The following is a 9716-nucleotide window of genomic DNA, read 5'->3' as shown; positions in this document are numbered from 1 at the left end:
ACTCCCTGTGGGTTTTCTATTATTGTCAGTTTCTTTTTCCATTACCAAAATTTAGCTTGAATGCGCATGGATCTGAGTTTGATGAACAGCCTTTCGTGTGGAGCTGTTGCCAAAAGCCTTCTGGAAGTCGAGCTTCCCATAATCCACTGTCAACCCTTCAAACTTGGGGATCCCTTCCTTCTGAATCCAAATCGAGCCCTGCTTGCCAAGGCGTTTGTCTGATCATCGTTACATTTACCCTGAGAGTCCATCCCATTGTTTTACACACAAGCGCAAGTGCAATTGTGATTCAGGGCATCCCTTGACAAAAGCTACTGAGGAGAAGCTCCATTGTGTTCCTAAGCCGTACACAGTTCCAATTGCTCAGTCCAGTTGGAAATTAAATCATAATGTTCCCAAGAAGCAATGTGTAAGATTAATTCAATGCAAGCACTGCATATGAAGTAATAAATTCAGGGCACGATTTTAAAAAAACGAGTATAATGGTCTTTTAATGAACAGTATCAAACAGAAACAAAATCCTGAACAGCAGTGCTTTCTAAAAAAAAACAAAACAATTCATGTTTCTTTTCCAGGGTGGTGGGGTCCAGGGCTTTAATATCATCGCAACCGAATACATTTGAACAGATTCTTCAAACCTTCACTGAGGTACGTGCCAGTAGATTGCTCACATATCCCACTGAGTGTATGAAACCAGGTCCGAGCCAGGCTGTCAAACTGCCACTGGACACTGAGAGAAACTGGTGAAATGGCCAGTTAAGTGTCACAAAGCAGCCACATTGGCAACTTTCACAGTCTACAGTTCAAGTCACGCTCTACTCCACTACAAAAAATATATAACTTTTCTTCAGGTACACATATATGAAACCACTAACAAATAGGGACATCTTTCTGTTTGGGTCACGCAGTACAGTCTCGATCCAAGACCTGTGCCAACTTAGACAATTTGAGGCAGTGGCGGGATGAGGGTGTCTCCCTAGGGAGAACAGAAACACTTTTACATCAATCTCCCAAAGCGCTTTATTTTGTTTTATTTATGAAGGGCAGTAACTGTTGTAAGGTAGGAAAAGGAGCAGAGCCAATCTGCTTATAGCAAGCTCCCTAAAACAGAAATGAGATAATGACCAGGTAATCTTTTTTTTAAAATGATGTTGCTTAAGGGATAAATATTGACCCAGGACACTGGGGACAACTCGTTATCTATGCTTCGAAATTGTGTGTGGGGACTTGTACAACCACCCAAAAGGGCAGGCTTGGCCTCGACTTAATGTCTCATCTGAAAATCAGCACTTCTACCGGTGTTTCCTCAATACTGACCGTCTGACTGCAACACTCACACAGCACTACCTGTCCAACAGTGCGGAGCAACCTGCGATAATGACCATATGACAGTGCAGTGCTCCCTCAGTCCTAATGCTTTGACAGTGCAGCACTCCCTCAGTACTGACCGTCCGACAGTGCAGCACTCCCACAGTACTGACCCTCCAACAGTGCAGCACTCCCTCAGGACTGAATCTCCGACAGTGCAGTGCTCCCTCAGTACTGGTCCTGACAGTGCAGCACTCCGTCATTCCTGACCCTCCGACAGTGCAGCATCCCTCAGAGCTGACCATCCCGACAGAGCATGATTCCCCCATTACTGACCCTCCAATAGTGCGGTGCTCTCTCGATACTTACCCCTAGCGCAGTGCTCCCTCAGTACTGACCCTCCGACAGCGCAGTGCTCCCTCAGTACTGACCCTCTGACAGTGCAGCACTCCTTCAGTAATGACCCTCCAACAGTGCAGCACTCCCTCAGTACTAACACTCCGACAGTGCAGTGCTCCCTCAGTACTAACACTTTGACAGTGCAGCGCTCTCTCAATACTGCCTGTCCTAGTGCAGTGCTCCCTCAGTACTGACCCTCCAACAGTGCAGCAATCCCCCAGTACTGACCCTCCGACAGTGCAGCAATCCCCCAGTACTGACCCTCCGACAGTGCAGCAATCCACCAGTACAGACCCACCGACAGTGCAGCAATCCCCCAGTACTGACCCTCCAACAGCGCAGCGCTCTCTCAATACTAGTGCAGCACCCCCTCAGTACTTAACATATGACAGTGCAGCACTTCCTCAGTACTGTGCCCTGACAGATGAGTGCTCCCTCAGTAATGATCCTCTGACAGTGCAGCATACCTCAGTACTGACCCTCCAACAGTGCAGTGCTCCCTCAGTACTGACCCTCCGACAGTGCAGTGCTCCCTCAGTACTGACCCTCCGACAGTGCAGCGCTCCCTCAGTACTGACCCTCTGACAGTGCAGCGATCCCCCAGTACCTACCCTCTGACAGTGCAGCGCTCTTTCGATATTGCCCGTCCTAGTGCAGTGCTCCCTCAGTACAGACCCTCGGACAGTGCAGCGCCCACTCAGTGCTGACCCTCAGACAGTGCAGTGCTCCCTCAGTACTGACCCTTGGACAGTGCAACACTCCTTCAGTACTGCAGTAGGGAAGGTCAACCCGGATTATGATCTCAGATTGGGTCTTGAACCCACATTCTCCCAACACAGAGGCGAGGGAGTTACCCACTGACCTGCTGAGCATTGCCAACTTCTTCTGTTTTAATTTCAGATTTCCAGCATCCACAGAATTTTACAGCCATATGGGGATTAAACTATCCTTCCCAGTATTAGCACCAGTTGTGTCTCTACCTGATCAGCATTAATGCTCCCCCTTCCCAGCATTAACACCACTTGTGTCTTTACCCGCTCAACATTAATGCCCTTCCTGTCCAGTATTAACACCAGTTGTGTATGTACCTGCTCAGCATTAATGCTCCCCGTCCAGTAAATAAAACCAGTCATGTCTTTACCGGCTCAGCATTAATGCCTCTTCTGCCCAGTATTAACATCAGTTGTGTCTCTATCCGCTCAGCATTAATGCTCTCCCTGCCCAGTATTAACACTAGTCCAGTTCCTCTGCCCTCTCTCCCACAGAAGAAATGGTCTCAGGTTAGAATGACAAGAGTATGCAGTTACATCCTTCCAAACCCACAACCTCAACCACTTAAAAGGACAAGGGCAGCAGACTCATGGGAACACCACCACCTGGAATTTTCCCTCCAAGCCACTCACTATCCTGACTTGGAAATATATCGGCCGTTCCTTCACTGTCACTGGGTCAAAATTCTGGACCTCCATCCCTAACAGGACTGTGGGTGTACCTGCACCACAGGGACTGCAGCGGTTCAAGAAGGCAGCCCGCCACCACCTTCTGAAGGGAAATTAGGGATTGGCAACAAATGCTGGTCTAGCCAATGACTGTCACGTGAAAGAATGAAAAAAAATGGCAAAGAACAAGAGGTAGAGGGCAGGTGGTGGGGGTCTGTACTTTGAAGTCGAGGGCGTGACACAACCAAGTAAAACACAAGGGGACTGCGCGACTGCTGGGAAAGTCCCATTCGAAGGGTAGAAAGCATTTCCATTGTGTTTGAGGACTCCAGGCTGCGCTATGCAAAGGCAAGTCAAGGAGGGTCCAATATATTCACAGTACTGTAGGAATAATATTTGCTGTGCACCCACAACTCCCCAGAGTCCTGCAGCTTGCCTCGCCAAGGGGGCAACCTTGACACTTCCCCAGCTTCTAGCTAGACTAACTAAACCCTGAGGAGAAGCTCCACTGGGAATTCATTCAGTGATGAGCACCCTTGTTGTAGCCTCCTCCACTTTGGAGGCCAAGCCTGTAAATGCAACCTGCCTTTAAATATTTGTCTCCTTTTCGGATTATTATTAATAATAATAATAAAAATACAAAAGATTAAATTCACAGTTTAAGACACAAGGAGAAAAGAATTCAAAGTAATCCTACGATAATACCTACTCCATACAAGCGGAGGGGAGGCTGACAAGATAGTTCCTTTCTTGCCTATAACTGTAGCCCTCAGCCAGGGATATCGCACAGGGCAGCAGGATGTACTTACCTCAGGAAGAGAGGCCGGCTAATACATGCCTCCGAGGGGTTGTCGATTCCTGGGCAAATCTGTCTGGTGGCTTCAGGAAAAGATTAAGGCCTTTGGCTGCAATAATGAAACAAAATGCAACTCTCGCCATTAAAGCTGTGAGTCACTATGCTGGGGTGGGGTGGGGGGGGGGGGGGGGTGCAGGGGAGGGAAAGAAAAGACCCCAAACAAGACCACCCTTTTCCACAAAGGTCTGTTCCTCACGCAGTTGGTATGGTTTTGGGGGCTGCCTGCTACCTTAATGCTATAGAGTTCTGAGTGAAATAATTGAAACAGAGATTGTAGTGGTGGTGGTGGTGCTAGGGGAGAAAGAATTCCACGATTGGTAGGTGGTCTCACGAGGGTCCGACGACAGTCAGGCTGCTCTCGGGCATGGTGTCCTGGTACGACTCCAGCCTAGCTAGGCGGCTCTGCTCCAGTGCGATGGCCTCTGCTGAGTGCTTGCATTTCTCCGACCCGCACTGGCAGGTGAAATATTTACACTTGATGTCCCAGAATCGGTCTCCGTAATCAAAGCTGGAAAAGATAAAGAGGAGGATTGAAAAAAAAAAGAAGTGCTTCAGCCGAGCGTTCAAAATCTCAATGCTCTTAACATGAACTGAAAAGGAACAATAGGGGGTCATTCAGCTCCTGCAAATCTCTTAGAATCTTATATGTTTCAAACGTTGAAATATGTCAGGTTCTGAGGGGGCTTGACAGGGTAGATGCTGAGACGATTTATTCCACCTCCTGGGGGTAATCTAGGACGAGGGGGCACAATTTCGAAATAAGGGGTCTCTCATTTAAGACAGAGATGAGGAGAAATTTCTCATGTCAGAGGGTCGTTAGCGCTTGGACTTCTCTTCCCCAGCGAACAGTGGAGGTTGGGTCACTGAATGTATGCAAGGCGCAGTTAGACAGATTTTTGATTGACAAGGGGAGTCAGGGGTTATGAGGGACACGCAGGAAAGTGGAGCTAAGGCGACAGTCAGATCAGTTGGGACTGTGTCTGACAGGAGGCTGGTGGCGGGGTGCGCGGGTGCTGGGAGAGAGGACAATCAAGGTGCCAGCCTGAATCGTGCCCAGCACCAACATGTGCTGCAGCCTTGCCGAGCTCCCTTACTTTATGACTAGATTGGAAACCCCAGCCCCGGTCACCCAGCAGGTGTTTCCTTCATGCTATACCCCGTTGGCCGTGCCTTCAGGTGCCTCAGCCCCAGGCACTGGAATTCCCTCCCTCAACCTCTCCAGCCTCTCTCTCCTCCTTTAAGGTACTCTTTAAAGCCTATCCCTTTGACTGAGTTTTTGATCACCTGAACCAACTTCTCTTAAGTGTCAGTGTCAAATTTTGTTCGATGATGTTCCTGTGCAGCATCTTGTGATGGTTCACAACAAAAACAGTTTCTTTTCATCTGGCATCTTTAACATAGTAAAACACCCCAAGTCTCTACACCAGAGCTGGTAACAAAATTTGACACCGAACCACAAAAGCAGATTTTGAGGACAGGCGACCAAAACTTAGCCAAACAGGTAGGTTTTAAGGAGTGTCTTAAAGGAATACGGAAAGGTGCAGGGAGAGAACTCCAGAGCTCAGGGCCCAGGCATCTGAAGGCATGGTCACCAATGGTGCAGCGGCTAAAATCAGAGGGTACGCAAGAGACTAGAACTGGAGGAAGGCAGAGATCTCAGAGGGCTTCAGGGCTGCAGGAGATTATCATAAAATTATTGGAAACAGGAGCAGGAGCAGACCATTCGGCCCATCGAGCCTGCATCGCCAGTCAGTAAGATCATGGCTGATCTGACTGTGGCTTTAACTTCACTTTCCTGCCTGTCCCCATAATCCTTGACTCCCTTGTCAATCAAAAACAATCTGCCCAACAGCCTTGAATATATTCAATGACCCAACCTCAACTGCTCCCTGGGGAAGTGAATTCCAAACACCGAAGACCCCCGGAAATTCCTCCCCATCTCTGCCTTAAGTGGGAGACCTCTTATTATTAAACAGCGTCTCCTAGTTCTAGATTCTTTCAGAGGTAGGGAGGTTAAAACACTACACAAAGACAAGTTGTGGCTGTTGTTACCAACATGCCCTGTCACATGTTATGTAAATCCAAGCCGGATGGTGAAGCATTAAACAACACAGATCTTTTCCTTGGTAGTAGGTTTGTTCACAGGATGCAGCATTACAGATCTGTGCTTCCTAACTACTAGCTCAGTGTCCCAGGTGACTCACTTTATATGCCCTTTTGAAACTCTTTCGAGTTACCAACAGTCACGGATTGCAACTCTTTCGAGTACAATCACAGTTCTTGGTTTTCCGGGAGTGGGACATGAACCCACAACCCTCTGATTCAAAGGCGAGGGTGCTATGAACTGAGCCACAGCTGACACCTCTATGCCCTTTTGAAAACACACAGAATAAGCAAATTAGCTAATAAGCTAATTGAAAGCCCCTTAAAGGGACACTGTAGCAAAAAGACAAAACTTTAAAGAAAACTTATCAAATTAGATTAATATTCCCGGGACTGATGATAGAGTCCAGACCCTATGGTGCCCAGTGATCCCGGATGACCAGCGCACCAGCGGACACCGTGCGTTCCCGCTCCAGAGACGCCTGAGCACGAATGCAGCTGCAGAATAGGGGCAGACAGTCGAGTCTAATGGGCAACTCCATGGCTTGCTGCCCGGATCTGTTAATGTCTACCTTGGCTAGGCCCGGGAGCAAATCCATGAGGTGGTCCTCTGATCTGCCCGCCTCCCCTCTGCATCAGGTGGCCAAAGATCAGGTGCAGTTGAAGTGCAGTCGAAATTTGAGGAGCAGCCCCCTCAAATAATCAAAAAGGGGCTGTAACCTCGCACAACCTATGTAAATGTGGAACACTGACTCCTCGAGGCCACAGAAAATACAGGCGGCCTGGGTATCTGCGAACCATCTTAATCAGTTTGTTGCACGGGAATGCTGCATACAACACCCTCCACGCCAAATCTCCCGATGGTTAATGGGAGGGCTCCCGGGTAGACAGTCCTTCACTGGGGGTCCCCGCCACCCACGGGTGACAGGGTGGAACGCCACGGCATGTCCAGAGGTTGATGAGGGCGAGGAACTGAAGGGTGTGCGGCAGCAGCCTGTACAGAAAATCCCTCCGTGCAGAATGGAAAGATACAGGAGGGAATTATGGGGCTGAGGTTCCCGAGGGAGGTTTCGGGACACGGGGCCAACGTGAAATTCCGTCCGATGGGGGTGGGGGGTGGATCAGTTCCAACGGGAGTCGACCTCACACCTGAGCCGCTCCGACACCTCGTGTGCAGTTGGGGCCGAGCACCATGGCATTAAGGCTATGAGCTGGACGTCAATGGATGCACGACACTGACTCTATACTCTTTCAAGGAATCAAATAAGCAAATGAATAATCCCTCAAAGGAGCCGGTGTGTCTTTACACTCTTTGAGTATACCAATTAAAATAAACTAATTAACAATTAACAAATTGGTATCCCTTTAAAGTGACTCCAGCCCCTGCAGTGCCAACCAGTGGCGGAAGGCCTCAAGCATACCAGTGGACACCGCGTGCTCCCTCTCCAAGGGACACCCAGCCGCGGAAGAGTGCAGACAGTCAGGCCCGACCCACCCCCGCTGCCGGGACCTGTTAATGGCCACCTTAACCAAGCCCAAGAGCAGGCTTACAAGGAGGTCATCCTCCCTCCCTGCCCTCCTGCACACCGGGTCGCCAAAGGTCAGGTGCTGACTCTCTTTACACTCTTTTGAATATCAAATAAACAAAAAAGGTCAAATGAACAAGCTAACAAAGAAATTTAAATTAATAGCCCCTAAGGGACACACACACACACATAAAATAAAGTTAACCAAATTGGGATTGACAGCCCCTTAATGGGACACTGAAACACAAAACAAATTACCAGAGGAAGCTTACAATGTTTTTAACTTAAAACGTCGTTTTGTGGGGTGATGATGGACCCCAGCCCCTGCGGTGCCCTCAAGCGTGCCGGGCTGACTCTCTCAGCCCTTAATCAAACAATTGCCCATCACCTACGCATCTTTAACAACATAATCCACCAACCATTAGCACTGCACAGGCTCCAACCCCCTGCTTCAGACACACTTACCCGAGTTCCTCGCCTGTCTTGATATCCCGGCTGCTGAAGAACGCAATCCGGGGGAATCGGAGGTCCTGGTGCAGCATGAAGACACGCACGGGGATGATGTTTGGGTCGCACAGGTGGTTTATGAAGCGGCTCACGTTGCCGTAGTAACGAGCGTCGATGCAATATACCTCTCCGTCCTGGAACACAACCCGAAATAAAGGATAAGGCCTTTCCAGGCGCCAGCTTGCAGATCTAGGATGCTGTACTAGATGCCGTATTAGAGCTAGCATGTAAAGAACTATCTTTCACGCATACTGCAGCTTAAGCAATAAACCTAACATCTTGAATACACAGTGAAATTGGCCAAATTTCTGGAGATTTTATCACATGACATCCCACTGCCAACTGTCCTACCTGGTCAAACAGCCTTCTTCCCCCAACTCTAAAGTATTTGGACAATTGATAAACAAAAACTTTCAAAGCACCTTGGTTTTTAAAAAAAAACACACAATGCCACCTAGGAATTCACTCTATCTCACAGTGTCCAGTGAGATTAATCTTCAAATCCCCGGAGACACGATAACCCAAGCACGGAGCCGATTCTCAGGCTGTTCCATTCTGCCCCTGATCCAACACAAGTGGATCTCAGTTGAGACAGTGGGAGGGGAAGCTGTATTTAACGCCCCGGGTTTGGGAGTATCAGTCACTGCTGACTACTTGCCACCTCAACGTGGCCCTCGGTCGGCAGTCAGATGAGCCCTCGCTGAGGCAGCATTACCTTATTATCCAGGTCAAAGAGGTAGGAGTCATCTTCACGCACATCTGCCTCAGCGTCTGAAATGATCTCACCCACATACCTGAATCAAAGAGGAAGCTATTAGACACGACGAGCGGGAGAGGGTGAGAGAGCAAGATAGAGAGAATGACAGAGCAAGAGAGATAGAATGAGACAGAGCGAGAGAAAGCAAGAAAGCTAGATAGAGAAAGCAAGAGAAGTCAAGAGAGAGAGCAAGAGAAGTCAAGAGAGGGAGCAAGAGATAGAGGGTGACAGCAGGAAAGAGAGAGCTTGAGGGAGAATGGAAGCAGGCTAGCAAGAGCAAGAGAGAGCGAGAGCAAGAGAGACAGAGAGCGTGAGAGAGGGCCAGAAAAAGACTTGAAATTTATATAGCGGTTTTCATGACCACCGGACGCCTCAACGTATTTTGCTACCAATGAAGTAGCAACGACTAGAATTCAAGAAGTTATGTAGGAAACACGGCAGCCAATACACACTCAGCAAATACCCACAAACAGCAATGAGATAATGGCCAGATAATCTGTTTTTTGTGATGCTAATTGAGGGATAAATGCTGGCTAGGGCACCAGGGATAATTCACCTGCTCTTCATGGAAATAGTGCCATGAAATCTTTTACATCCACTCGAGCAGGGAGTTGGAGCCTTGGTCTTATCCCAAAGACAGTACCTCTGACATTGCAGCACTCAAAGAGAGCAAGGTCTACCCATCTTCATCCCCAGCGCGGGAGGAGGTAACACTTTAACTGAGAACCACTGAGAAACAACCTTCCCATTACTTGGAAACTCCATTAACGGGGAATGTCTGCACAGCACAACACAACCTCAGGTATGAGCCTCTCAGTGTC

At 48.7% G+C, this 9716-nt stretch overlaps 1 protein-coding gene across 7 annotated transcripts in view; it reads right to left on the bottom strand.

Moving 5' to 3' along the window:
- Positions 1 to 463: 463 nt before the first annotated feature.
- LOC144695650 (histone-lysine N-methyltransferase EHMT2-like) overlaps positions 464 to 9716 on the bottom strand; it is an 83102-nt gene continuing 73849 nt past the window's right edge. For 6 of the 7 annotated variants that reach the window (XM_078566562.1, XM_078566568.1, XM_078566569.1 and 3 more), the window contains 4 exons: positions 8854 to 8932; positions 8097 to 8272; positions 4334 to 4510; positions 464 to 723 (listed from right to left, as the gene is read on the bottom strand). In XM_078566562.1, the coding sequence (XP_078422688.1) occupies positions 633 to 723; positions 4334 to 4510; positions 8097 to 8272; positions 8854 to 8932 (523 nt within the window). In that variant the 3' untranslated portion in view covers positions 464 to 632. Of the gene's footprint in view, positions 977 to 4333; positions 4511 to 8096; positions 8273 to 8853; positions 8933 to 9716 lie in introns of all 7 variants that reach the window. The other variant, XM_078566565.1, reaches the window with a different exon arrangement.

This window comes from Cetorhinus maximus, chromosome 21, assembly GCF_964194155.1.
Source record: "Cetorhinus maximus chromosome 21, sCetMax3.hap1.1, whole genome shotgun sequence".
Classification (NCBI taxonomy): Eukaryota; Metazoa; Chordata; class Chondrichthyes; order Lamniformes; family Cetorhinidae; genus Cetorhinus; species Cetorhinus maximus.
This window is presented reverse-complemented; position numbering and strand designations above follow the sequence as displayed.